The sequence below is a fragment of the Sciurus vulgaris genome (assembly GCF_902686455.1).
Source record: "Sciurus vulgaris genome assembly, chromosome: 10".
Taxonomy (NCBI): Eukaryota; Metazoa; Chordata; class Mammalia; order Rodentia; family Sciuridae; genus Sciurus; species Sciurus vulgaris.
Genome location: NC_136470.1, coordinates 135,152,520 through 135,175,574, shown reverse-complemented (window position 1 = coordinate 135,175,574; position 23,055 = coordinate 135,152,520). Strand labels below are relative to the sequence as shown.

General features: G+C 46.1%; 2 protein-coding genes across 3 annotated transcripts in view; one reads left to right on the top strand and one right to left on the bottom strand.

Annotated features, from left to right (window-relative positions):
• CP (ceruloplasmin) overlaps positions 1 to 1,895 on the top strand; it is a 52,212-nt gene extending 50,317 nt beyond the window's left edge. The window contains exon 20 of the mRNA XM_079100494.1: positions 479 to 1,895. The gene's annotated coding sequence lies outside the window, so the exon portion shown is untranslated. The remainder of the gene's footprint in view (positions 1 to 478) is intronic.
• The window catches only part of HPS3 (HPS3 biogenesis of lysosomal organelles complex 2 subunit 1), a 34,573-nt gene extending 11,854 nt beyond the window's left edge, over positions 1 to 22,719 (bottom strand). Inside the window, exons 1-9 of one of the 2 annotated variants that reach the window (XM_079100504.1) lie at positions 22,407 to 22,719; positions 16,693 to 17,187; positions 15,987 to 16,158; positions 15,807 to 15,892; positions 12,384 to 12,576; positions 8,158 to 8,239; positions 5,438 to 5,592; positions 3,676 to 3,784; positions 409 to 590 (exon numbers count right to left, since the gene is read on the bottom strand). In XM_079100504.1, coding sequence (XP_078956630.1) covers positions 409 to 590; positions 3,676 to 3,784; positions 5,438 to 5,592; positions 8,158 to 8,239; positions 12,384 to 12,576; positions 15,807 to 15,892; positions 15,987 to 16,158; positions 16,693 to 17,187; positions 22,407 to 22,623 — 1,691 coding nt within the window. In that variant the 5' untranslated portion in view covers positions 22,624 to 22,719. The remainder of the gene's footprint in view (positions 1 to 408; positions 591 to 3,675; positions 3,785 to 5,437; positions 5,593 to 8,157; positions 8,240 to 12,383; positions 12,577 to 15,806; positions 15,893 to 15,986; positions 16,159 to 16,692; positions 17,188 to 22,406) is intronic. The other variant, XM_079100505.1, reaches the window with a different exon arrangement.
• Between the last annotated feature and the right edge of the window lie 336 nt (positions 22,720 to 23,055).

Here is a 23,055-nt window from a genome sequence, read left to right as displayed (position 1 = left end):
GATAAAGCACTGACCACTACGATTGAAACCACGGCCTGTCCTGCTGACACCTCTCCCTTCACAGACAGGAAGCAAGCAATGAACGTCTCAGGGGTTCTCACCAGCCACGGCCCCCAAAGCCTGAAAAGTTTTCCAATGTTCCGCCTCACGTGGTGGGAGACTCGTGAGCTTGAGATTTTTTGCTCGTCTAGCAAACTCTGATTCTAGAAGTGGGGCACATTCACCTTTGTATCTCTAAACCTGGCACACAGCATGTACTCGATAAATGCTCGTGAAATAAGTGAGTGAATGAACCACCTCCTCTCACGTTTCCCCAGTTCCTCAGGTAACAGCAGAGATGCAGCAGCTGGCAAGCACACCCACAACGCAAGAGGGCTCCTGCAGCAGGGTGGCAGAGGCGTCACCCACCTGCTGTAACAGTCTCCAAGGTGCCCACAGCTTTCTTTAAAGGCCTCTAAAAGCTCTGCTCTCTCTCCAGGTTCCAGCTGGCCCGTGTCCATCAGGGCAGCCCTCACTAGCAGATGCGCCTCGCTGAGCAGGTGGATGCAGCTCTGCGTTTTCACGGTCTTGTAGGTATTGCTGTAGTCGACCTAAAAACCCAGAGGACAAAAGCTAACGCTGCTGAAGAAAGACACCCCGAAGCCCCCAGTGCTGAAGAACCTCTACTTTACAACTATGTATTTTGTTAATAATGTTAATTTTGGGGGCATATTAAATCTGTTTAAAAGTAACCACTGGGGCTGGGGAGATAGCTCAGTCGGTAGAGTGCTTGCCTTGTAAGCATAAGGCCCTGGGTTCAATCCCCAGCACCCAAAAAAAAAAAAAAGTAACCACTGATTTCAGTGGTTATGTATCATTCAGTAGGGAGCCAGCCGCTGCCTCCTTTCTCCACAACCCATGATCCAGTTTAACGCACATGGTTGTCAGTACCGCCTCATCACATGGCTTGGAGCATCACGAGGTCCAGAGAACGCGGTAATATTAACAGTGAGGTTAGCTCAGCAATCATCTGATCCCAACTTGATAAAATTAGTGAACATATGTGAAATGGTTAGCTTTTTTTTTTAAAGTTCTATGATTTAACTCTTTCAAATTGGGACTGAATGTCCCTCTCTGAGTTCCAACTGATGAGTTCAGGTTCACTGCTGCAACAACTCACAGTGGGCTCAAAATTCTCAACAGTCAGTCTGAGTCAATCAGTACACTTGGACTCTAGCAGTCAGAGCATCCAGATGGAGTCTAAGACTGAAATGACTAAAAACGGGCTGGGGTTGTGGCTCAGTGGTAGAGTACTTGCCTAGCATGTGTGAGGCACTGGGTTCGATTCTCAGTACCACATATAAATGAATGAATAAAATAAAGGTCCATCAACAACCAAATTTTTTTTTTTTTTTTTTTGCGGTGCTGGGGATTGAACCCAGGGCCTTATGTTTGCAAAGCAAGCACTCTACCCACTGAGCTATATCGCCAGCCCCTAAAAATTTTTTTAAAAAAAATAAAAAAGACAGGACAAAGCTGATGTAAGTATCAGCATTAAAATGCCAGGGACACTGGGTTCAATGCCCAGGATCACATAAAACAAAACAAAACAAAGCAAAGCAAAATGCAAACAGCCCTAGATTTACTGATATGCAGTGATATCAAAGACGTATTTGTTAAGGAAAAAAGAAAAGCAACAAAGTGGTTACAGTTTGCTCCTGGTTGTGTGCTTTACAGAACAATGCACGTGTTGATATGGCTGCATAAGAAATATCTGGAAAGAAACACCAAACTGCTTCCGGGGAGGGCAGACAGGAGACCACAAGAGGCAACTAATAGCACGTGTCCTTTGCTATTGTTTGAACTTTATTTTCTTTACTATGTGAAGTTCTATTTATAAAATAAACTTCAATCCATTCCAGAAAAAAAAAAAAAAGGGGCAAACTCCCTCCTATAATAGTTATGCTTGTGATGTTCTGTTCCCGAATGCATATAAACTTTTGGGGGTGTGGTTATGTTTATGGCATAGATTGTGGTAACAGTTTCACAAGTGTATGTTTACCTCCAAACTCATTAAGTTTTATACATTAAATACTTGTCACTTCTTTGTATATCAAACATACTTCAATAAAGTTGTTAATGCACAAAAAAATAAAAATAAAATAAAATAAAATAAATTTCAAATGTTTGTCCTCAGCCAGATCTTACTCATCTTATTCTGAGCTCTAGAACAACATTTCCAACTGCCCACTGAATTTTAACAGCTATATCTGGATTTCTCATATCTTCAATTCAACAAAGGAAAAAAATCAAATGTATGTTTCCCCCTCACACACACCCCCCCAAAATTGCCAGGGACAAATCAGACAATATTATCGATTGACCTGATTGGGACAGATGGGCATCCTGCACCTATAGATGTGACACCCTAATAAAACACACCATCTATGCAATATTCTAAGAATGCAGCACCTGAATCTAATCATGAAAGAAAAATCTAATGAAACCCAAAATGCAGACCATTCTCAAGGAATGAAAAAAGCTAGAAGGGCAAATTAAGTTTTTCAAAAATGTGAATGTCATAAAATAAAAAGAAAGGCTATAAAAAATATTCCAATCCAAAGAGGCTAAAGTGACATGATGATTAAATACAATACCTGACCCCAAATGGATCCTGGACTGAAGGGCATGGGGATGCCTTTAAGCCGTTACTGGGTCAGTTGACAAAACTAGAATATGATCCACAACTAGATATTGTATCAAGGTAAGATTTACTGAAGCATCTGACGGTACTGTGATTATACAAGAGAATATCCTGATTCTTAGGAAACATACACTGAAGTGTTTAGGGACAAAAGACTAAGGTGTACTAAATATGCCTTCCAATGATTGGGGGGTGTGGGAATGTGGGTTTTGAGAAAGCATAAGAGTACAAAGAGAAGGAAAACGGGGTGAAATATTGACGTGGATGAGTGGGGAATACGCAGGTTTTCTCTGTACTACTCTTATTCTTGGAATGTTTGAAATTATTTCAAAATAAAGAGTCATAAATGGCAGGAACCTGGGCATGGTCATGCAGGCCTGTAATCCCAGTTACCAGGGAGGCTGAGGCCATACATTTAAGGCCAGCCTGGGCAATATAAGAAGACCCTGTCTCAAAATAGTCAAAAAAAAAAAAGGGGTTGGAGATGGAGCTCAGTGGAAGAGCACGTGCCTAGCATGCATGAGGCCCTGGGTTCAGTTCCAGGCACCCCACACACACACACATCACTAGGGATGAGCGAAAGCTGTCACTCATAGAACAGGAATAAGGATGCCTGTTCCAGGTCCCTTCCAGGTCAATGGTGCTGCAGTGCAGTGGCTGAGTGCCCCAGGACACACTATTACCACTTTTCACCTCCACGTCAGGATTCTCTTTACTCAGGTTTAGTCAAGGTCAAAGGCTATGGATTTCAGACCGGCATGTGATCCTCTTAGGAGAGCAGGTGTGAATAAAGGACTCTTGACTGTAGTGAAGGGAATTTCTGGGGGCTCCTCAATTGTCAAAACTGAAAACAAGAAGGTCAAACAGACGCTCCACCGTCGGAGCCTGGGCACTGGCGTCTGGGGTGTGCTGATGCGTGGCAATCAGAATCAGTGTGTGATCATCATTTCATTCTGTTTCCACAAATAAGAACCAGAAATCTGAAGAGGTACCATTTCTTTGTACAGTTGTACTGGTGAGACTGTATTCACGATGTACAGATTCCACCCAGCCTCGACTGCAGGAGGTATTTTGTTCTTAACACTGTTGTCTTTCCTAGAACTAAAAGCAAAACAAAGGTTACGAAGCATAAGATGAAACATGGGACACAGCTGTCGCTGTTTCCTTCAGTGCTTAGCTGTACAGTCAATCTTCACTGAACATTACTTCGCAATACTACACAGGCCTTCAGCATTTAATATTCTGTAACTATCATGTGTTGATAACCCAGATGCTTCCAGCTCACTCTTCAAGTGTGCTCAACTGAGCAATAAACTCAGAAGACCAACAAGACCCCTGTAGGCTGTGAGAGTCCCTGAGCCTGGCTCTCTCCTGCAGGTGGCCTTCAGGGGCCCCTGGGGCCAGCTGGCCATGTCAAGACCACGAATCTAAGAAGAAACAATATGCAGACACTTAGCTGCTGGGGAAATGCAGAAGACTCGGATGATTTTAAGATTTAAAATCTTACCTCTTGCTTTCACTGTGAGGCATTTTCTTTAATAAAAATTATTTGAGGATTTTTTTACATTAAATTTTATTTATTTATTTTTTATGTGGTGCTGGGGTGCTTACCTAGCTCTCACATGCTAGGCAAGCACTCTACCACGGAGCTACAACCTCAGCCCTATTTGAGAATTTTTGATCAAATAGATTTTCAAATAGATTAAAAATTTTTAAATCATTTTAAAATACTATACTTTTAAAATGTCAAATATACAACAGTGCAAACTGATTCTCTTCTCCCCCTAAAGCTTATATGATCCATCAGTCTCAGACCACTCTTATGTACGTTAGAGTGTGACCAGATCCTGCTAGTGGAAAAAAGCAAGGCACAAACAATTAAAAAAACAAAAATTCATGTTGAGAGTACAAACCTGTGTTGCACTTGAAATACACTAGATGCTCCCCCGCCCCCATGGATTTCTTTTGATTAAAATTTCCTTAAAGGAGTGTTCACCTTAGATTACATTCCCTACTACTAAATTCACAATGTAAAAAACATCAACCAGAAGCATTAGCTATCTGGAATTAAGTGTTCTACTCTGAACAATGTGAAAGCAGAAAACCTAAGAGTTAACTACAGATTAATGTTATAAAAATGCAATTTTTTTCAATTTTGACAGTGTCTTGCAAAGTTGCTGAGGCTGGCCTTGAACTTGCCATCCTCCTGTCTCAGTTTCCCAAGTTGCTGGGATAACAAGTGTGCACCACCATGCCCAGCTAAAAATGCTATTTTATTTTAAGGCAGATATACAAATATCTAAAAATCTTGGATATGTTTTCAGGTGAGAAACACATTATTAATTTCTTTTGGCAACAGTAGAAAACATTCAGTAGATAAAAATGTAACTACTAAAAGGTCAAAAAAGAAAAATAGCAAAAAGTCTTATGGTCTGGGTTAGGAGCACAGGCTCTGTCTTTCCCTTTAATTATAAAGAAAAGCGTGTTTTTAAAATTTTTTTCTAAAATACCACTGATTTTTACTGAAACTCTTTTATACATCATTTTCTTTTGAAAGTTCCATGGTGAATTATAAAGGACATCACAGAGATCTTTAGAACCTCCTTAATTTCCTCTAGAAAAAGAACATCATAGAAAAACCAGCTGATCATTCCAAGTTTGATTTTTCAAAAAAAAGATCAAGTAAGACACACACAAAATATACCAGGAACGATTCATTCCAGACAGGCAGGAGTGTCGGGCAGGGGTGCTTACAGAAGCCTCTTGGGTGACTCTCTTCTCTCAGGAGTGGCCTCAGGCTCTGCTTTGGTCAAGAGTATGATGTGGTTTTTAAAGTGACAGATGGCTTTCAAGCCTATGAAAAGCTGTATTCTTAAAGCACAGACATCCAAACTGACAGGTGGGCAAGCCTAGGAGAGGAAGAAATCACAAACGTAAGCAGAACAAAGGCACGTGAGCATTAACCTTCCAGCACCAGTCTGCCTGTCTGATAAAATTTGTTCTGCTCCCCACCACCTCCAAAAAGTCCAAATGCCTGTTCTTAAGAGTGAGGAGGTTATCTGAGCCTACGGAACTAGCCCTCTGTTTATAATACTTAAAAGAGCTACTCAACCAACAAACGCGGTCTGGCTGACTAGCCGCAGACAGTGCAGCAGGCGCTCCTGAGGACTGGCTCTTGCAGAAGAGAGCAGCCCCTGGGCTGACAACCTGCCCCTAGCGGTGGCTCTGGGTGTGCCAAACCGGCAAGATCAGGCCCTATGAAAGGGGAGTTTGCAGCACATAAAGTACATACAATGTTTTGTTTTGTTTTGTGGTGGATGTGTGCAAGAAATGCTTGTGCAAGTTCAAGGCCAGCCTGGGCAAGACTCTATCTTTCAAAAGTAAAAAGGAAAAGGGCTGGGGATGCAACTCAGTGGTGAAGTGCCTGCCCTGGGTGCCCTCCCCTACTCAAAAAATAAAAAAGCTCCTATGTTTGGATGGCCCTGCGTGTTCGCCCCGGAACAGGCGGGCTCTTGGTTTACACCAGGTAAACCGCCGCTCCTGCGGACCGCCCGGCAGGATGAGAAGAAGGCGCGATCGCTGCCCTCTCCTCCCTGCGGGGGGTTAGCCTCTGAGGCCATCTTCGTCAGCCCTTGTGCAAGGGGCCAGGAAGACATCTGTATTCACATTTTCATTCATAAAAATAGTTAAGTTGGCTTTGGCTAGTGAGCAGGAACCAGAATCTCAGAGGACAGGGAGGTTAAAAGCCACACACAGCCAGGCACGGTGGCCACTACTCTGGAGTCGGGAGGATCTCAAGCTCAAGGCCAGCCCGAGCAACATGGAGAGAACCTGTCTCAGAATAAAATACACAAAGGGCTGGGAATGCTTTCGTGAGCGAGGCCTTGGGTTCAGTTCAGTTACACACACACACCCAACCACACATGCACTTTGGACCAAACTCTGAAGCTGTGAAATCTTTTTCAGATACCAGAGCTTCCAGAGCCTGTGTCAGCCAGTAGGCTGGGCTGGGTGGCTGTATGCTCATTCAGGTGGCGTTGAGGATTTGAGTGTTGGTAGAGTAGGGGCGAGGGGCGCCATGCAATGGGATCACCCCTGGCCTCCCCTCTCCCACCTCACTGGCCTCCAGGCAGCCTCCCCACCAGCTGCCACCCTACCCTTTGTCTCTTCCTGTCCCTTCCCTCTGGTTTCATGCTCTAGAAGACATGGAATTGTAATTGTTTTCAAATGTAGTTTGATCCTACTTCAATCCATCAAGTAGCCCAAGCTGCATCACCGGCCTGTGTGAGTCCAGGGCTTTCTGAGGGTTGAAGAGGCCAGGTGAAGGAAGAGAAGGATGAAGAACGGAGATGAAAGGTTTCCACCTATGTCATCTTTCCATTTTTACTGGGGAAATAACCTTTATTTTAAAACATCCTATTGAAAGGCCTATGCGTGCATCTTACACTCAAGAAGGTGTGTGAAATCTGTGGGTCCGGTTTACCAGGCAGCTGGAGGCACTCAGAAAACCTGGAAGGCCTCAGGAAACCACAGGCAGGCCATGGCGACAGGAGTCACTGCAAACCCAGAGCCCACACTCCACAAAACGCCATCACTTAATCCCAAGCCAGGCAACAGCAACTGCAGCGAGGGCACCTCAGACACCCTGGGCGCTTTGTGGGGCCAGCTGGATGGCACAGCACTGCTGTGGAGAGCCAGGTGCCAGGCAGACATGAGCTACCTTCTGAAAAGTGGGCCATCACAATTTGGGGGTTTCTTGCACACAGGAGGTATTTTCATAACAAACATGCATTTAAACAGCTTATCCTTCAGGGGTAAAATAGTGCAGATGAAAATCATGCAAACAGTCAGTACGGTTCTGAGAAAAGAAATGCAGGGTCAGAAGATGATGCTAAAATTGCCTACACTTATTTTGTGGTCAGGAGCTTTTCTGAAACTAAACATACAGCCTCTTAAACAAAAAAGGAGGTTATTGATCTAGCATGTCCATTAACTATTAGACTAAGTATAGAAGATTCTGGAAGGCTTGGAAAATCAAAGAATTTCAGGCATATCCAATAATAGTATGAATAAATCCTTTTAATGCCTCTTCTTCAGTGTTGTGCTGAGTATGTTGATATCTAGACTGTTTTATTAATCGCTTTGTACAATTGCCCCCAATATTTCTGTTTAAAATAAAAAATCATGGTATATGGAGGCATAAACTCCCTTCTCTGAAGTTACACTGTACTTATTCTTCATCAAACTTTAAAACTGTACTAAGCCACTGGGAGTGAAACGATTCTAAGCAATCTTAAAAGACTCAGCAGAACCACAGATCACACTGCGCTTACTATTTCACCTCCAAAGCTCTAACGCAACGAATGAGGCAGCACGAGCTCTCCAGGGCCAGGCTGAGGCCCAGGGCAAACCTGCAGGCACCAGCGTTCCTTTCTGACCCCCAGGCTTCCCTGGGACCGCCAGCCAGTGCTCACCTTCAGGGTGGTGTCCATGTACGGGTCCTCCTCCCGGGCGGCCGCCGCGCTGCACCGCACTGTGAAGCACTGCAGGTTGTTGCTGAGGGAGAGAGAGAGGCGCTGAGCTCAGAGGCCAAGCGGGCAGGGCTGCACGGCGGGCAGCAATGGCGACGTGGGCGGACGCGGGCCCTGGAGTGCTGGCAAGGGAGATGCTTCCAGGGAGGCAGTGCCCACGTCCCCGTGCCCGCCTCAGCCCTGCCGCAGCAGAACCTCCAGGGGCAGAACCTAGACACGCCGACCCCTACGAAGCTCGTGTGTGAGTGACGTACACCCCGAGGAAAGACCGCGGATCTGGGTCAATGTCCTCATTCAACAGACGACAAGACGCCCTGGGTCTGCCCAAGGCACAGATGGTGACCATGAAGGCGGAGATGAGAACCTGTCCCTGACTGCTATGCTCCCCCACCCCCTCAGGGTGAAACTCAGCCTCGACTGAGCTGGGCAGCCAGCCTGGACGAGGCACACACAGATCCCCCGTAAAACCGAGAATGACAGGCAGGAGTATCCGGAGCGCTCTGACCCTAGAGCAAGGTCCGTTCTGGCCAAGGCCCGAGCCATTAGACCCCAGGCTCCTGGATCTTCGCTCTCCTCTATCTCCTGTCACAACCCCAGGCTGCTTCTAACACTTAGAGACCACCGGACACCTGGCTGTCACCTGAGGGGGTAACCTAAGTCAACACCAATACTCACATTAAAGCAGCTGATGATTTCCTTAGAAGTTGCTACCAAATACATCTTGTGGTGGGACCACAAGACTTTTAAAACACACTGTAAAGCCGAAGGCAACCGAACGCCTTGAAATGACCAAGTGGAGGACTAAAGCAAACCTAAGGAACACTGCAGTGGAAGGGCTCCTTCACCAGAAGGCCCCTGGCATGGTCACGGCCGGCAGACTCCGCACAACAGCGGTAAGCACGGGCGTTCAGCCAGGACGCTCTCCAGCTGTTGGCGCTTCCACCATGCTTCCACCATGCTTTCACCATGCTGCAGCCACGACCACCGTCCATTTCCACAGTGCTGGAAATGACTTCTGCAGTCATCGCAGTGACCGGGGCAGCAGCACCAGCCCTTACAGATCTGGGGCAGGTAGCAACCTCGGGGAGCAGAGAGTGGGAGCAAAGCAAGCTCCTGCAGTCAGAGTGACAGTGACAGCAGCTACGGCCACAAGCAGCAACGTCCCTTAGGTTCTGGAGGTGCAGACGCAGGGCCTCTCTTCCACCTACGGTGACCCGGCTCGCTGGCCGTTACCGGAATACCAACGACGGGAGCAGAAGCTTAACAGAAGAATAAGGTTAACTGAAATAATCCGCCCAACAGTGGGGAGTGTATCCCCTTCCACCAAAAAACTCGCAGCAGCACAAGAATCACAAAAAAAGAACAGCAGGACAGCTGTGTACCGACTGCTGACACCGCTGACTCCCGTGTGTAAGGTCATGAAGGGCTTCCCATGCACGTATGTCTGTACGATTGGTATTTTACATTGTTCCTTGAGCCTTAAAAAAAAAAAATGAAAAAAAAAAACCGTTTGTAAAGATATGTAAACACCAATCTTCCCGACACTTTTCAAGACAAACATGGCACAAGGTATTTCTAAAATATGTATCTACTAGATAAAATTAAAAACATAGAAAATTCGTTCATTTTTTTTTTCCAGTGGCTCAGGAGTCTGTGGCAGGAGGATCGAGAGTTCAAAGCCAGCTTCAGCAAAAGCGAGGCACTAAGCACCTCAGTGAGACCCTGTCTCTAAATAAAATAGAAAACAGGGCTGGGGATGTGGCTCAGTGGTCGAGTGCCCCTGAGTTCAATCCCTGGTACCAAAAAGGAAAAAAAAAAAAGGAGTTCATTTTTTCAAAAAATGATTTTAAAAAACAGGACTTGGGGATCATTAATAAGAATCTGAATTTACCTAAAACAACTACTGTTCCAATGTCTAATGGCTCTACAGTCAAATGAATGCTGTCAGAATATCATTTGGTGCTGATACTGAGAAAAGCCCCAGTAATTTCCAACCTGGAGGCAGTCAAAACCCAGAAATGCAAAGTCCCTTCAGACCCTCTGAATATTGTTTTCAGGAGTCTGCATTCCAGATTAGGTCGGGACTTAGACACAGGAGAGAGGCATGACTTAGTGGTCCTGCAACTGCAGCGCCCAGCCCACACTTGAGCAGAGACTGAAGAAGCGGTCTTCGCATCTGGGGACAGAAGGGAACGTTCTACCCCTCCTCCCTCTCCCCCCTCCGTGGCTCCTGAGATGCTGCAATTTTCGAGCTTCCTCTGCAGCCTTCAGACTCTTTCCATCTTCCTCTTGCTCCTGGAACCTTCACCAGAGTTTGGATCTCTGATGACTTTCGCTGTCTACACACCCTTGGTCACGCACACTGCTGTGACAGGCAGCTCATTTTTGCGGTAGTGAATGTCTAAGTTGTCCTCTTTCCCCTCACCTGTGGTCCTCCATGTGTCCGAAAGCCTACTTAGCATTTCTTCTTGACATTCCACAAGCATCACAAACCCAAGTGTCTAAACAAAACTTCTCTTTTGCCCCACATCACACCAGCTTCCTTTCCCTCATAAGATCAGGCTCAAAGCCGTGATGGGGTTTTCCTGACACCCCATCATCCACAACCCCAAGGAACACTCCTGTGCAGACTCTCCCATCCACTCCTTCTCTCACTGGCACTGCCAGCCCTGGCCCCTTAGTATCCTCTCCTGAAATGTCCCCATAGCTTATCTATCAATGTCAATCCATCCTCCACAGTGGCCACCATTAACTTTCCTGATGCAATACTGGGGTCACATCACTTTCTCTACTTCAAATGCTACAGGATCCCCCAGTCTCAGGCCTCACTCACTGTGTCCTTTTCCACTTCTTCCTGTCAAAGAACATCACTGCCCCTGACCACTGGGACGTCCAGCTCCCTCCACAACGTTCACTTTGGAGACACACTCCCTCTGACAGCATTTCTCCCAATTCCAGAATTCAGGAGGAGATGACAGCAGAGTCCCCAGGTGGCTTCCCTGTCATCTGAATACACTGGAGCACCTGCCGGAGATTCCCATATTGCTGCCCAGTAAGAATCACCATCCTGTGCAATTAAGTATCAATGTTTCTGAAAAACTAAACACAGCCTTTGTTTATGTCTTCCCTCTACCTATAATGCCCATCTCTTCTAATCTCCGCCCATCAAAATGCTAACTTGGAGGCCTACCTTCAAACACAACCACCTATCTGAAACAGCCCCTCAGGACCTAGTCAAAAGTACTCTCCCTAGCACTCCCAGTACAAATGGCAATTTCAAGAAGCCTCAAGACATTTTTCAACAATCCCCTCGTGTGTGTGCCGCTTTATGCGTCTCTGCTCTTCTCTTACACTGTTGTAGAAAGTAGATGGTGTATCTTATTCACGGTTGCTTGGCCAGAGAGTTCAAAGCAATGCCCTGAACATGATCTGAACTTCAGAAACAGGAAACAGAACCCAAAGCATCACTTACTGTTGAGATAAAAGGAAATGAGATCACACTCCTGCTCAAGAACCAGTTTACACGCCCGCGCGCTAGGGCAAGACTACGGAGAAGACAACTAGCACTGACCAGCGCACGACTTCAGCTAACATCCACACGACCTCGCTGTGAACGGTTCCCACCGGTACTAATCAAAGGGTGGAATCAGATCATCTTTCTGTCCCTTCACGTTCTAAACCACTTAGAGATAACTTGATTCACACTGAAAGAATATGGCAGCAATGAGGAAAGGAAATCTGAAGGGAACCTAAAGAGATGTCTTGACCAGCCCCACTGACTCCCATTGGAATTTCCCATGAAAATCTCCATTTTGAGGAGCCTCAGCCTGGTACCCACGGGTATCACAGACAGTCTAAAGAAACAAAACAAAGACAAAGTCGGAGTCCAAATCTTTAACACTGGAAAGGCAGGCACAGGCCATCAGGACAGACTTGCAAAGACTGAAACAACTGACTGATTTCCAGTGCTCTCTTCGGGTTCACACGATTCTCGGTTAGGATCTAGGCAGCATCTCAAGCACTTACAGAAAAATAAGTGACTCAAAGGCCAGCAAGTGGAGCTGGGGAGATAGCTCAGTTGGTAGAGTGCTTGCCTTGCATGTACAAGGCCCTGGGTTCAATCCCCAGCACCAAAAAAAAAAAGCCCGGCAAGTAAACTGCAATAGTACCTTGTGATGACGTGTAGAAACTGTGGCGTGAGCACGGCCTGCTGAGACTTCTCAGGGTACTGGTAGATTGACATTAATTCAACAGCCTTGACAACCATGTAGAGATAGCCCACGTGAGGTAGGGAGAAAAAGCAAAAGAGGCTCAGCAACTCTTTTTCCTGAGACACATTTTTTCCATCAGAGGTAAGCAAACCTGCATTCAAAAAAGAAAGAAAGAAATACCATGAAGCCAGTAAGAAAAGGGGAGAATCAATACCCCGAATTTTCTATGCAAACTGTTTTCAGTGGGTAACCAAAGAGCTGCTAAGGGGGAGCTGCTCTTTATGAAGAATGCCAGTAAGAAATGAAAAAAGTGACAGGCTTAGAATATCACCATTCTGTGACTCCCTAATGAATGAACAGAACTAAATAATGATCATCAATGGCTGATAGCATCACACAAAAATCCACCCAATAACCACAAGCTGGTGGTCCAGCAGTGATATACTTGTGTTACAAAAATATAATAATAATAATATTCTGATTAAGCCTAAGTCTAGACCAGCACAGTTAGTAGAAATATAATGTGAGCCACAACTGTAATTTAAAGTTTGCTAGTAATCACATTTTAAAAAGTAAAAAGAGCCAGGTGTGTTGGCACATGCCTACAATCCCAACAATTTGGGAGGCTAAGGCAGGAGGATCATAGCACGAGGCCAGCCTCAGCAACCTGGTGATACCCTAAGTAACTTAGAAAGATCCTGTCTCAAAATAAAAAATAAGGGCTGAGGATGTGGCTCTGTGGTAAAGTACTCCTGGGTTTAATTCCTAATACCAAAAAAAAAAAAAAAAAAAAATTCAACAGTATAAAAAGAAACAAGTAAAATTTTAGTAACATTGTGTTAATCCAACACATTCAAAATATAATCATTTGAATAAGCAATAAACAAAAAAGTTAATGAGAATCTTATTGTATTTTTGTACAAAGTCTTCAGTCTACTTATTCCTAATGTATATCTCAATTTACACTCGTCACATTTCAAGTGTTCAATAGCTACCTGGCTTAGATACACAGGACGGTGCAGGATTAAATCTAACTACCAACTCCTGTGGAAACACTGTGGACACAGCAGCATGTTAAATAACACTGTGAAGAGTCAGCTGGCAAAATTCAGGATGTGAGAAATTTCAAAGGAACAATTCAGTTCCTTGCTAAGTGAATTACAAAGAAAAGAGGATAAAAAGAAAGAACCTACATATTAAGAGACTTACAAGACAGCCATCAATTGCAAAGTGTGGACCTTACTTATTTGTGTACCCGATTCAAACAAAAGAATTAGAGACAAAAACTTTAGACAATCAAGAAACTTTTTAAACACTGACTAGATATCTGATGAATTTTTAAATGTGAAGTGATACTCTTGAGTTTAAGTAAAAGTATCATCTCCTTTTAGAGACATGCTGAAATTTTATGGGTGGAATGCTATCAACACTGGCGTTTACATCCAGCAGCCTGACCTGAGCGGGGGAGGGCTCACGATGGAAACTGTCACGGGCACCGGGGTTCACGCTTACTCTTCTGTGCTGGAAATCATTCTTAACCAAAGGGTTTTTTTGTTTTGTTTTGTTTCTGTTTTTCCCCAAATACTCCTCTTCCTGACACCCTTCACAGACACCCATTAGTATCAGAAACCCAATTCTGTATTCTTCACAACTGGCCCAAAGTCAACTGTCCAGGTTTCCTCTTCCTCTTCTTCCCTACAGGTATTGGGCTCTAGCCAAGCAGAACTGCTTGCTAATGTCCAAACAAACCTGATTTTATACCCTGCACATGCTGGTTCCCTTATCAGAATCTTCTAAAACTTCTCTCCCCCTCTAGGGCCCAGCTCACACGTACCAACCATACACCCATATGTCCAGCGAGTATCCATCAGGTACCTGCTAAAGTGCTGCTGTCCTGAGTTCCAGGGACACAGCAGGGAACAAGACTCTGCCTGCAGAACCCGTATGCTAGTGACGGGGCTTGGGGTGGAGGACAAATGAGAAAATTTCACAGTGTGAGGACAAGGGTACATAAACTGAGAGGTCAGGGACATCCCCTGTGATGAGGTTATGTTTAAGGTGTACACCGAATGACCCTAATGCAATCGTACAAGACCCGAGGAAGTGGGAATTAACAGGTCTTCCACAAAAATGCACTTGGCACGTCTGAGGAAGAAAGGAAGTTCGCTCTACATACCTCCTTCACGGGGGTCAGGGGACACTCAGTGGGCTGAGTGAGACAAGTTCAGAGTCAGGGTCACGGTGGCCAGGGACACACTTGGGTGTTTTTGTTCCAGGTGCTCTGGGAAGCTCACTGAGTTAGAGAACTGACCCTCTAATGTGGCCCCTGGTCCTGTCTGGTCTCCAGCCTTGTCTCCACCCTCTCCTCTGCTGCATGCTCCCTGGTCTTGCGTCTCTCAGTTCCTCAAACGTGAGATTCTCCCCCCACCAGGGAGCCTCTGCTGCTTCCTGTCTGCAGCTCTCCCCCTTCCCTGCAGCAGCCTGCCATCTCAGGCTGCCCAGTCCATCCTCTGCCTCGGGAAGCCTTGCCAGACCCCAAGCGGGACCCCAAGCCGGGTCAGGCTCCTCGGTTACAGGTTCTGTTACAGTGGGGTTCCTCCCCCACCAAGCGCTCATCCCAGTGTGATCTTGTGACTATTCCGTTAATGTCTGCCTCCCCGGGATGATAATTCCACAGGGGCAAGCGCACTGCCTGCTCGGGCTTCACTGTTCCCTAGGACTTGGCACGATGCTCAACACAGCTGATACTCGATAAACATTTACTGGAAGAAAAAGGTAAGTGAGGTTACAGAGCCACTGAACTAGAATAATACTTATACCTTTTTCTAGACAACATCTAAAAAAGTTAAACAGGCCATGACCAGGTACAAAGCCTACTGGTGGTTCTCAATCTTGGAAACCATTAGACTCCTGGTGAGCATTTAAAAAATGCTGATGCCCGGGACCCAATGCTGACCAATTAAATCAGAACCTCCAGCTTGTAGGGCCTCGGCCTCTGGAATTTTAAAAGCCGCCAGTTGAAGCTCTCTCCTGGCAGGGTTGAAAACCACCACTCTGAAGGAATTTCCATTCAGTCCACATTTTCACAAGGTCATCAGAGAAATTGTCAAAGACGCAGCTGGAACTCAGAAACACCTCAGCTCTAACAGGCTCCAATCTGCTTTTCTGGGCCCAGAGAGCTTTCCAAAAAAGAAAATGGGCTTTGGCTGTCCCGCCCTCTCCAGGGCATGACACACACTTTCCCTCTGTAGTGCTCACAGGATTTACTAAGGATTTGTCCAGGGCCACAGGGACCCAGTGAAGAGCCCAATCCAGCTTCTACGCGGGTCTTCCCGCCTGCCCTAGCCTTGTCACCTGGCGGTGCAGTGCTGTCTCACCTACCTGTGTGGAAAACGGGGAGCAGGTGAAGGGAATGCAACTTGATTTCATCAGCCAGGCTGTAGAATGAGACATCAGGAGTAAAACGTCTGTGGGTTGGAAAAGAGGGAAAAATCTAAGTTGCCTGTACTTGAGGGCAGTCCATAAACACCACACACTGGTGAGTAACAAGCTCTCGAATACCTGTACAGCAGGTGCCGAACGTGGCAGTATTCTGTGCTTCCATCAGCCCAGCCCATGGACTCCAGCGTGACCGAGAGCCCAGACTGCTCACTCTTCTCCCCAAGAAGTTCTGTGGGCTTTTGGCAGATCACAAAATCATCCGGCTCAAGCTGTGAAGTTTTACTGCCAGTGCCTTAAAAGATAAAACCAAAGATTTAACTTCAAAAACTACTCTACCTGTTTGACAGAAAATCGGATTTCCCAATATCCCCCCACCAACTGGACAGATGTACAGCAATTTTATTTCCACACCCACATTTCCACGTTTACGGGGCACTGTGGTTTTGAAGTGTCTCAGCACTTGCACGTTTACTGCTCCCCACTGATAAAGTGCAGCAGGACAGATATCATCATCCCCTTGTATACACGAAGAAACTGCGTGAGAGGTGGCGTTACCCCAAGTCATTCAACGCATCATAGGAGAACGAGGACTAGAAACCCTCCTGCAGCACAGCTGTTCTGTTACTTGTATGGACACGTATGTGTGAAAATACATTCATATGCTGCAGAAGAAGATACAGACAGCCAGACCATAGAGCCACATCTGACGTAACAGGAGTAACTCAATCTGCAAATAATGTGGCTGAAGTCCTTTAGAGACTGCCAAAGGTGAAAGTGTTCTCCATGCCCAAAGCAAGAAAATAAGTTAGATCCATTATTTATTTACCTTCTTCTGTCCGTTTCACTGGAGTGTGGGTCTTGTGTGAATGGTGGTTAACTCTCTCTCCATTTTTAGGGTCCGACTCCAGTTTTAGAATTAAGACTTCTAAGTCTGACATGACAGCAACGTATCCAACACAAAAAGAAATTTCGACAGGAGTGATGCAATCTATATGTATGATTAGCGAACGTTCAAAGTCCAGGACTGAGAATTCCTCATCGATGACCTGACACTTCAGATTAAATAACACTAACTGATTTGTGCAGCCAACAAGGAGGTCTCCCTTCACGGGGCAACAGGAAATGCACAAGGGGGCCTCGGAAAGGGGCATTTCGACAATAGACATTTGGTCCCTGAAGCTGTCTCTGAAGGGCGCCTCCATGTTGTGTCCCAACATTCGAATGCACACGCGAGAGTTCTCGGTCCTTTTGCTTCTCCAGTTCACGTAGGCGCGCAGAAACGTGGCTTTGTTTTTCTCTTCGATTGCTACCAAATAGTCTCCTGAAAAGGAAGTGAGATCACACTTGGCATTTGTAGTCACACTTACTTCACCATCGTGAACTGGAATGCACAGAGAGGACTGAAGACTGAATGAAACGAAACCCCGAGTAACAGAGTCTTGGGTGCATTTTTAAGTTGCATCAGGCACTGAGGTTCTGAAGTACAATTGCTCCCCCCTTTAGTATCCTCAGGTAATCTCCCCGTTACCCTGTCACACACAGAAGCTCCCCTGTCATTCCCTATGTCCACTCTCAGCGCCCAGCACAGCTCTAACACTACAGCTCCAACACGGCTCTGCTGGAGAAAGGCTTTGCCTTCTAGAGAATTAGGGGGACTTATTAAAATCAGATGTAAGTTAAGGACCTGAGCTTAATGGAATTTACACATCATCCCCTCCTCTTCCTGCAAAGCACAACACAGAGGAACAGGAAGAAGCTGAACACTAAATAACATACAAAGCCAAGTTCATCTTATCTGTTGACCGTATGAGATTTTTTTTTGGGGGGGGGGAGCGGCAGGAGCAGTACCAGGGATTGAACTCAGGGGCACTCGACTACTGAGCCCCATCCCCAGCCCTATTTTGTATTTTATTAGAGACAGGGTCTCACTGAGCTGCTTAGCGCCTTGCTTTTGCTGAGGTTGGCTTTGAACATACAATCCTCCTGCCTCAGCCTCCTGAGCCCCTGGGATTACAGGCATGTGCCACTGTTCCAGGCAACTGTATGAGATTTTTTAACTCATAGAAGTGGCATACATTTCTTGTGAGAAGTCAAAATGGTAAAAGTGGTACAAAGACACAGAGTAAAGAGTGTAACACTCTCCCCACTGAGGGGTCACCCTGAGGCCCCCTCAACACGCAGACTGCTGGGCCCTTCCATGTTTCTCTTGTACAAACACGGATCACAGGGCAGTATTTGGTCTTCTTTCTTCTGGATTGCACTAAATATGTTTAACAATCTGCAAGTTTTAAAAAATGATCAATAAATCCCTCCAAGTCCACACATGGATATCTAACAACATTTTTCACTATTTGCAAAATATCCTATATATACACGAGCCATATTTATTCAACAAGTCCCCTACTGACAAACATTCAAGTATTTCCAGTACTTCTTTGCCACTGTGCTTTATTCTGTAATAAAAAGGCCTATGCCTGTGTATTTGCTGGGGAATTTGTTTTAATGGTTTAGATTCTGGAAGTGAGAAAGTTGAGCCAAAGGGCAGGTGCTTTAAACTTTAGAAGGTACTGCCAGGCTACTACCCTAATTATGGGACAGAAATGCTGGCCTCCAGCAGCACCACAAGAACACGCCCGCTTCCCGCATCCTCACCAGCTCTAGCACTGACTGGGGATGCGTGGACTCCAGCGGTGGGTGGGGTTTGGTTACAAAGCAAGCTGTTTCTCCTCTGGCAGTCATGCCTCATTTCTCCTCGCCAAATTCATCTTTTACATAAGCGGCTCATTCACGGAGTCAGGTTCCTATCTTTTCCTTCTTGGCTTCTGAGCTTCCCGCCTTGTTTACACGGTCCCATGCAAGGGTTCCTTGAAGTGCCTCCACCTTTGGGCTCTTGTAAATAATCCTGCCATGAACATTTGTGCACAAATACCCACTCAAGTCCCCGCTCTCGATTCTCCGGGGTATGTGCGCAGGGGTGGAACCGGGGGACGCTGGCAATTTCCCGCTTAGTTCTTGGTTTAGAGTCAGCCTGCTGCTCTCCACAGTGGCCGTGCTGCTCTGCTTTCCCACCAGCAAGGTACAGGATAGGGTTCCAGTCTCTCAAAACGATCGCCATCCTAATGGGTGTGAGGTGGTACCCCACCACGGTTTTGATTTCCATTTCCCTAATGACCTATGTGCTGCTGGCCACTCATACGTCTTCTTTGGAGGAAGACCTACTCAAATTCTTTGCCCATATTTTACATCAAGTCGTTTTGTTGCTTTTGGATTATAATTCTTTAATACATTCTGGGCAGGAGTATGAAAAATGGTGGAATGAGACAGACCATTACCCCATGTACATGTATGATCACAAGAATGGTGTGAATCTACATCCTGCACAACCACGGAAACGAAAAGTTGTACCCCATTTATATACAATGAGTCAAAATGCAGTCTGGAAGAATTAATAAATAAATAAATTTTAAAAATATATATTCTGGATCTTAATCCTTTATCAAAATACATGATTTGCAAATACTTTCAATTCTATGGGTTGCCTTTTCAATCTATTGGTAGGGTCTCCAGTGCACAAAAGTCTTTAACTTTTATCATGCCCAATGTATCTATTTTTTCATTTGTTACCTATACTTTGGGTGTGATATTTAAGTTAGTAAGTGAATTTTAAAACTAAGCATATTTGCTTATTTAAAATAAAATCTTTTTATTCATATACCTATAAATAAACGTCTGTCTTGTTGACAAAGTCCACACACCAACTAGAGTTCACAGTCTGCAGTGCCCATGTTGTGTTGAAGGTTTTTGGATTGACTTGTTCTGAAAATGAGGAACCAGCACTCGCTAAGCACATTTCCCTAACATCCTCCCAATCAGAGCTGCTGAGTTGATCCTCACAGCAGCCCCGTAAGGTATCGATCTCCCTCTACTCTTTACAGATCAGGTTCAGAATCCCAGACCAACCAAGCAACCTGCCTAAGGCAACACAGCCCACAGGCGAAGAAGCTGGAAGGTAAACCTGGGTCTGGTAGCTCAAAGGCCTCAGCTCATTTCTCAATCACACTGCCTAATCACACAGCTCTCTTCTGTTGGAAGAGAGCTCTGTTTGCAGGACTTTGTGGAGATGATGACCTTTATAAGGCAACTAAATATTTTTAAGCATTATGTGCATAGTGCTTCACATCACTTTACAATAGCTTCTGTCCTCATTAAGTAAATTAAAAAATTGTTGTTTTTACTCTTAAGTCGATAGTTACTGATTTTCTTAATTAAGTAAACTTTTCCTGTTCTGCAGCAAGACCACAAACCTGACTTATAGCAGAAGTACCAGTTTAAAGAAAAGGCACACTCCTACGATCAAAGGGGCATCAGAAGCATCAGAATATGTTTTAATACTTCAGAAAAGCTAACAGAAGGTAGGATATACGGTAGGTGGATGGGCTAAGTATTATGCTAAGGACAGGCTATAACAGCCACGTGGTTTTGTCCTCTGCTTGGGTAAGAGACCTGCAAGGCATTTCAGTAAACGTAAATACATTAATTCTTTCCATTTTTGACGAGGGGAGATCTGCTAGAGGAGAGCACCAAGCATGAGAACAGCAATCCTTAGGTCCCACTTACTGTTCATGGGAGGGCAGGGCCAAAAGAGAAGCGCTGAGGAGTGGGGGACAGGTTTCTGGACACCCGCTCAGCCAGGAGTCAGCCCTAGTCAGCCCATGAATTCACAGTCACTCCACCCAGACATGAACTTCAAGCTGCAGACTGCAAGTTACCCTTGAGCTACCAACCCAAGAGGCAATGCTACCCACATGACTAACTCTGAGGCAGCCAATGAGATTACAAACAAACCTTTTATTCTTCAAGGCCTCAAAAATGAGATTATCAGGCTACTTTTGGACTCCTACAGCCAGTGTGGTTCAATCCTGGCTAACCATCAGACTCACTGCGATGTTGGCCTCATTCCAGAGAAAGCAACGCCATCTCTGAAGGTGTGATCCAGGCGCAGGGTTATTTTTTTAAGCTTCTCAGGTGATTCTGATGCCCAGAGAATGGACATCCAAGGATTTTTGGGAATCAATACTCTTGACAGGCAAGAAACCAGAGGTTTACAGAATGCCTAATGTCAGGCATTCAAAAGTTCATTTGAAGAATGGGGCAAATCATGTAAATATACTGTATGCGTCTCTCTTTACTTCTCTCTCTCTCACACACACACACAAATTAAAACTTGAGTTTGCACCCAATCAAACTATTGAAGGTGAAGATACCTATTCCTAAGAGTCGGTACAGTGGGAGAAACAACCATAAAGAATATAACCATAAGGGATTAGAAACAGCAAAATCAGAATCTTCCTGCTGAAAGGCAACTTCTAGACCAAATGAGTAGTTTTTCAAACAGGTCTGTGGAGTGCTGTGCAGGCCCTAGTTGATCTGTCATTAATCAAAACACACAAAATGATAGCATAGTAAGCTGCTCATAAAGTTAAAAGTTCTGTTTTCTCCTTTTATAAATTATGCTTTCAGTAAATATTCAGGCTTTAGTTTTCTTAAATAGACTTCTTTACTTGACCAAATGAACAGCCAAAAGTCCCACAGTTTTTAGCTGATCCTCAAAAATCCCAATGTCTGGAAATCACTGACCTAATAATTTAACTTACTTCTTTTAAAAGAAAAAAACTGAGTACCCAAGGTTCCTGTAAATTCATACTGAATCAGATACAGAGTAGGGATTAGAGGGAGATGGCCAATCTCCAAGTTCATGCTCTCTGCTTCATTAGTATCACAGCCATGAGCTTTGCCACCAAGAATACCGCAGTTTACATCCTTCCCAAAAGCAGAATCAAAGTTTAAGTGTGTTAGGCAGTTGGGGAAAAAAAAAAAAAAACAACCTAGGATGACTGCTTATGTAATCTGAAAAAGCATCTGCTTTCAAATGTCCGGACTTTTTAAAATAAGGACACACCCACACAGTGCCCGTTGGCATTGCTTCACATTTCTGGTGGAAAAAAAGAAGTCAATGTTCCTACAGCTGTTTCAGGGAGGAGGTGGGTAGGCATTTAAGACCAAGTTCTAGATAGATAGATTAAATAGATAAAAGATAAATTGATAGATGATAGATAGATAGATAGACAGATAGACAGGATTAGACAGATCAGAACACAGTGTCAGCGTTCATAAACCGATCAGCAGCGGGTGCCCAGCTCTGATTTGCAATCTTTTTGAAGCTGGGACACCGTGAGATTGGGACACTATTCTCCCTGCTCCTGCTTCAGTATGTGTTTGAAATTTTCTCCCTGAATACTCCCTCCGGGTCCTGCAGGGGTGGAACCGAGTCACGGGCTCTGCGGGCATGGGCTCTGGATGCGGGGGCGCAGGCGCGCCGCACAGTTGCCAGGACAACCGCACAGCTCCCGGCACCCGGCACACCCTCGGGGATCTGAGCCCCGGGACCACCGGCACGTGCCGAGAGGCGCCCAGCCCCTTCCCCCGGGAGCCGCCGCCCGGCCCGCGTCCCGAGCCCGGGCCCCGCCCGCCGCCACTCACCGGCCTCGCTGTAGACCATGCGCAGCACCCTGCCCAGCGTGGAGAAGGCGCACCTGGGCTGGCACAGCTCCTGGCCGGCCACCGCGAACGCCTCCACCTTGCAGCCCGCCGCCACGAACAGCGCGTCGCGCCCCCCTCCGCAGACCCGCTCGGGCTCCCGCTTGCAGGGCACCACCTGCTGCGACCCGAACGGGTGCAGGTTGTACAGGTGCACCATCCCGGCGCCGGCTGCCGGCCCGCCCGGCCTGCCCGCGCCGCGGGGCGCCGAGACCCCGGCCGCCGCGACCACTTCCGCGAGCCCGGGCCGCGCCGGGTCACGTGGGCGCAGCCCCGGCCCGGGCTCCGCTTCTTAAAGAGGCCGCAACCTCGCCCCGCGGGAGCGGGAACGCGAGCGCAGGCACGCCGGCTCCCTCTGGCCCCCAGCTCGCCGCCGCGCGGGTCCTCTCAGTACCTGGCGGGTGCACGGACCGCTGTGTCCTTCCCTTGGTCCTTTCACGTTACTGCTTGGTGCCAGGCGGATGGCTTTGCCGTTAGACTGCGTTTCACACTGGGTCTGCGATCTTGCACCATTTCGTACCTGTTTGAGGGCTTTATTCGGGAGCTTCAGAAGAATGGGGCTGTAATCCCAGTCACTATGGAGGCTGAGGCA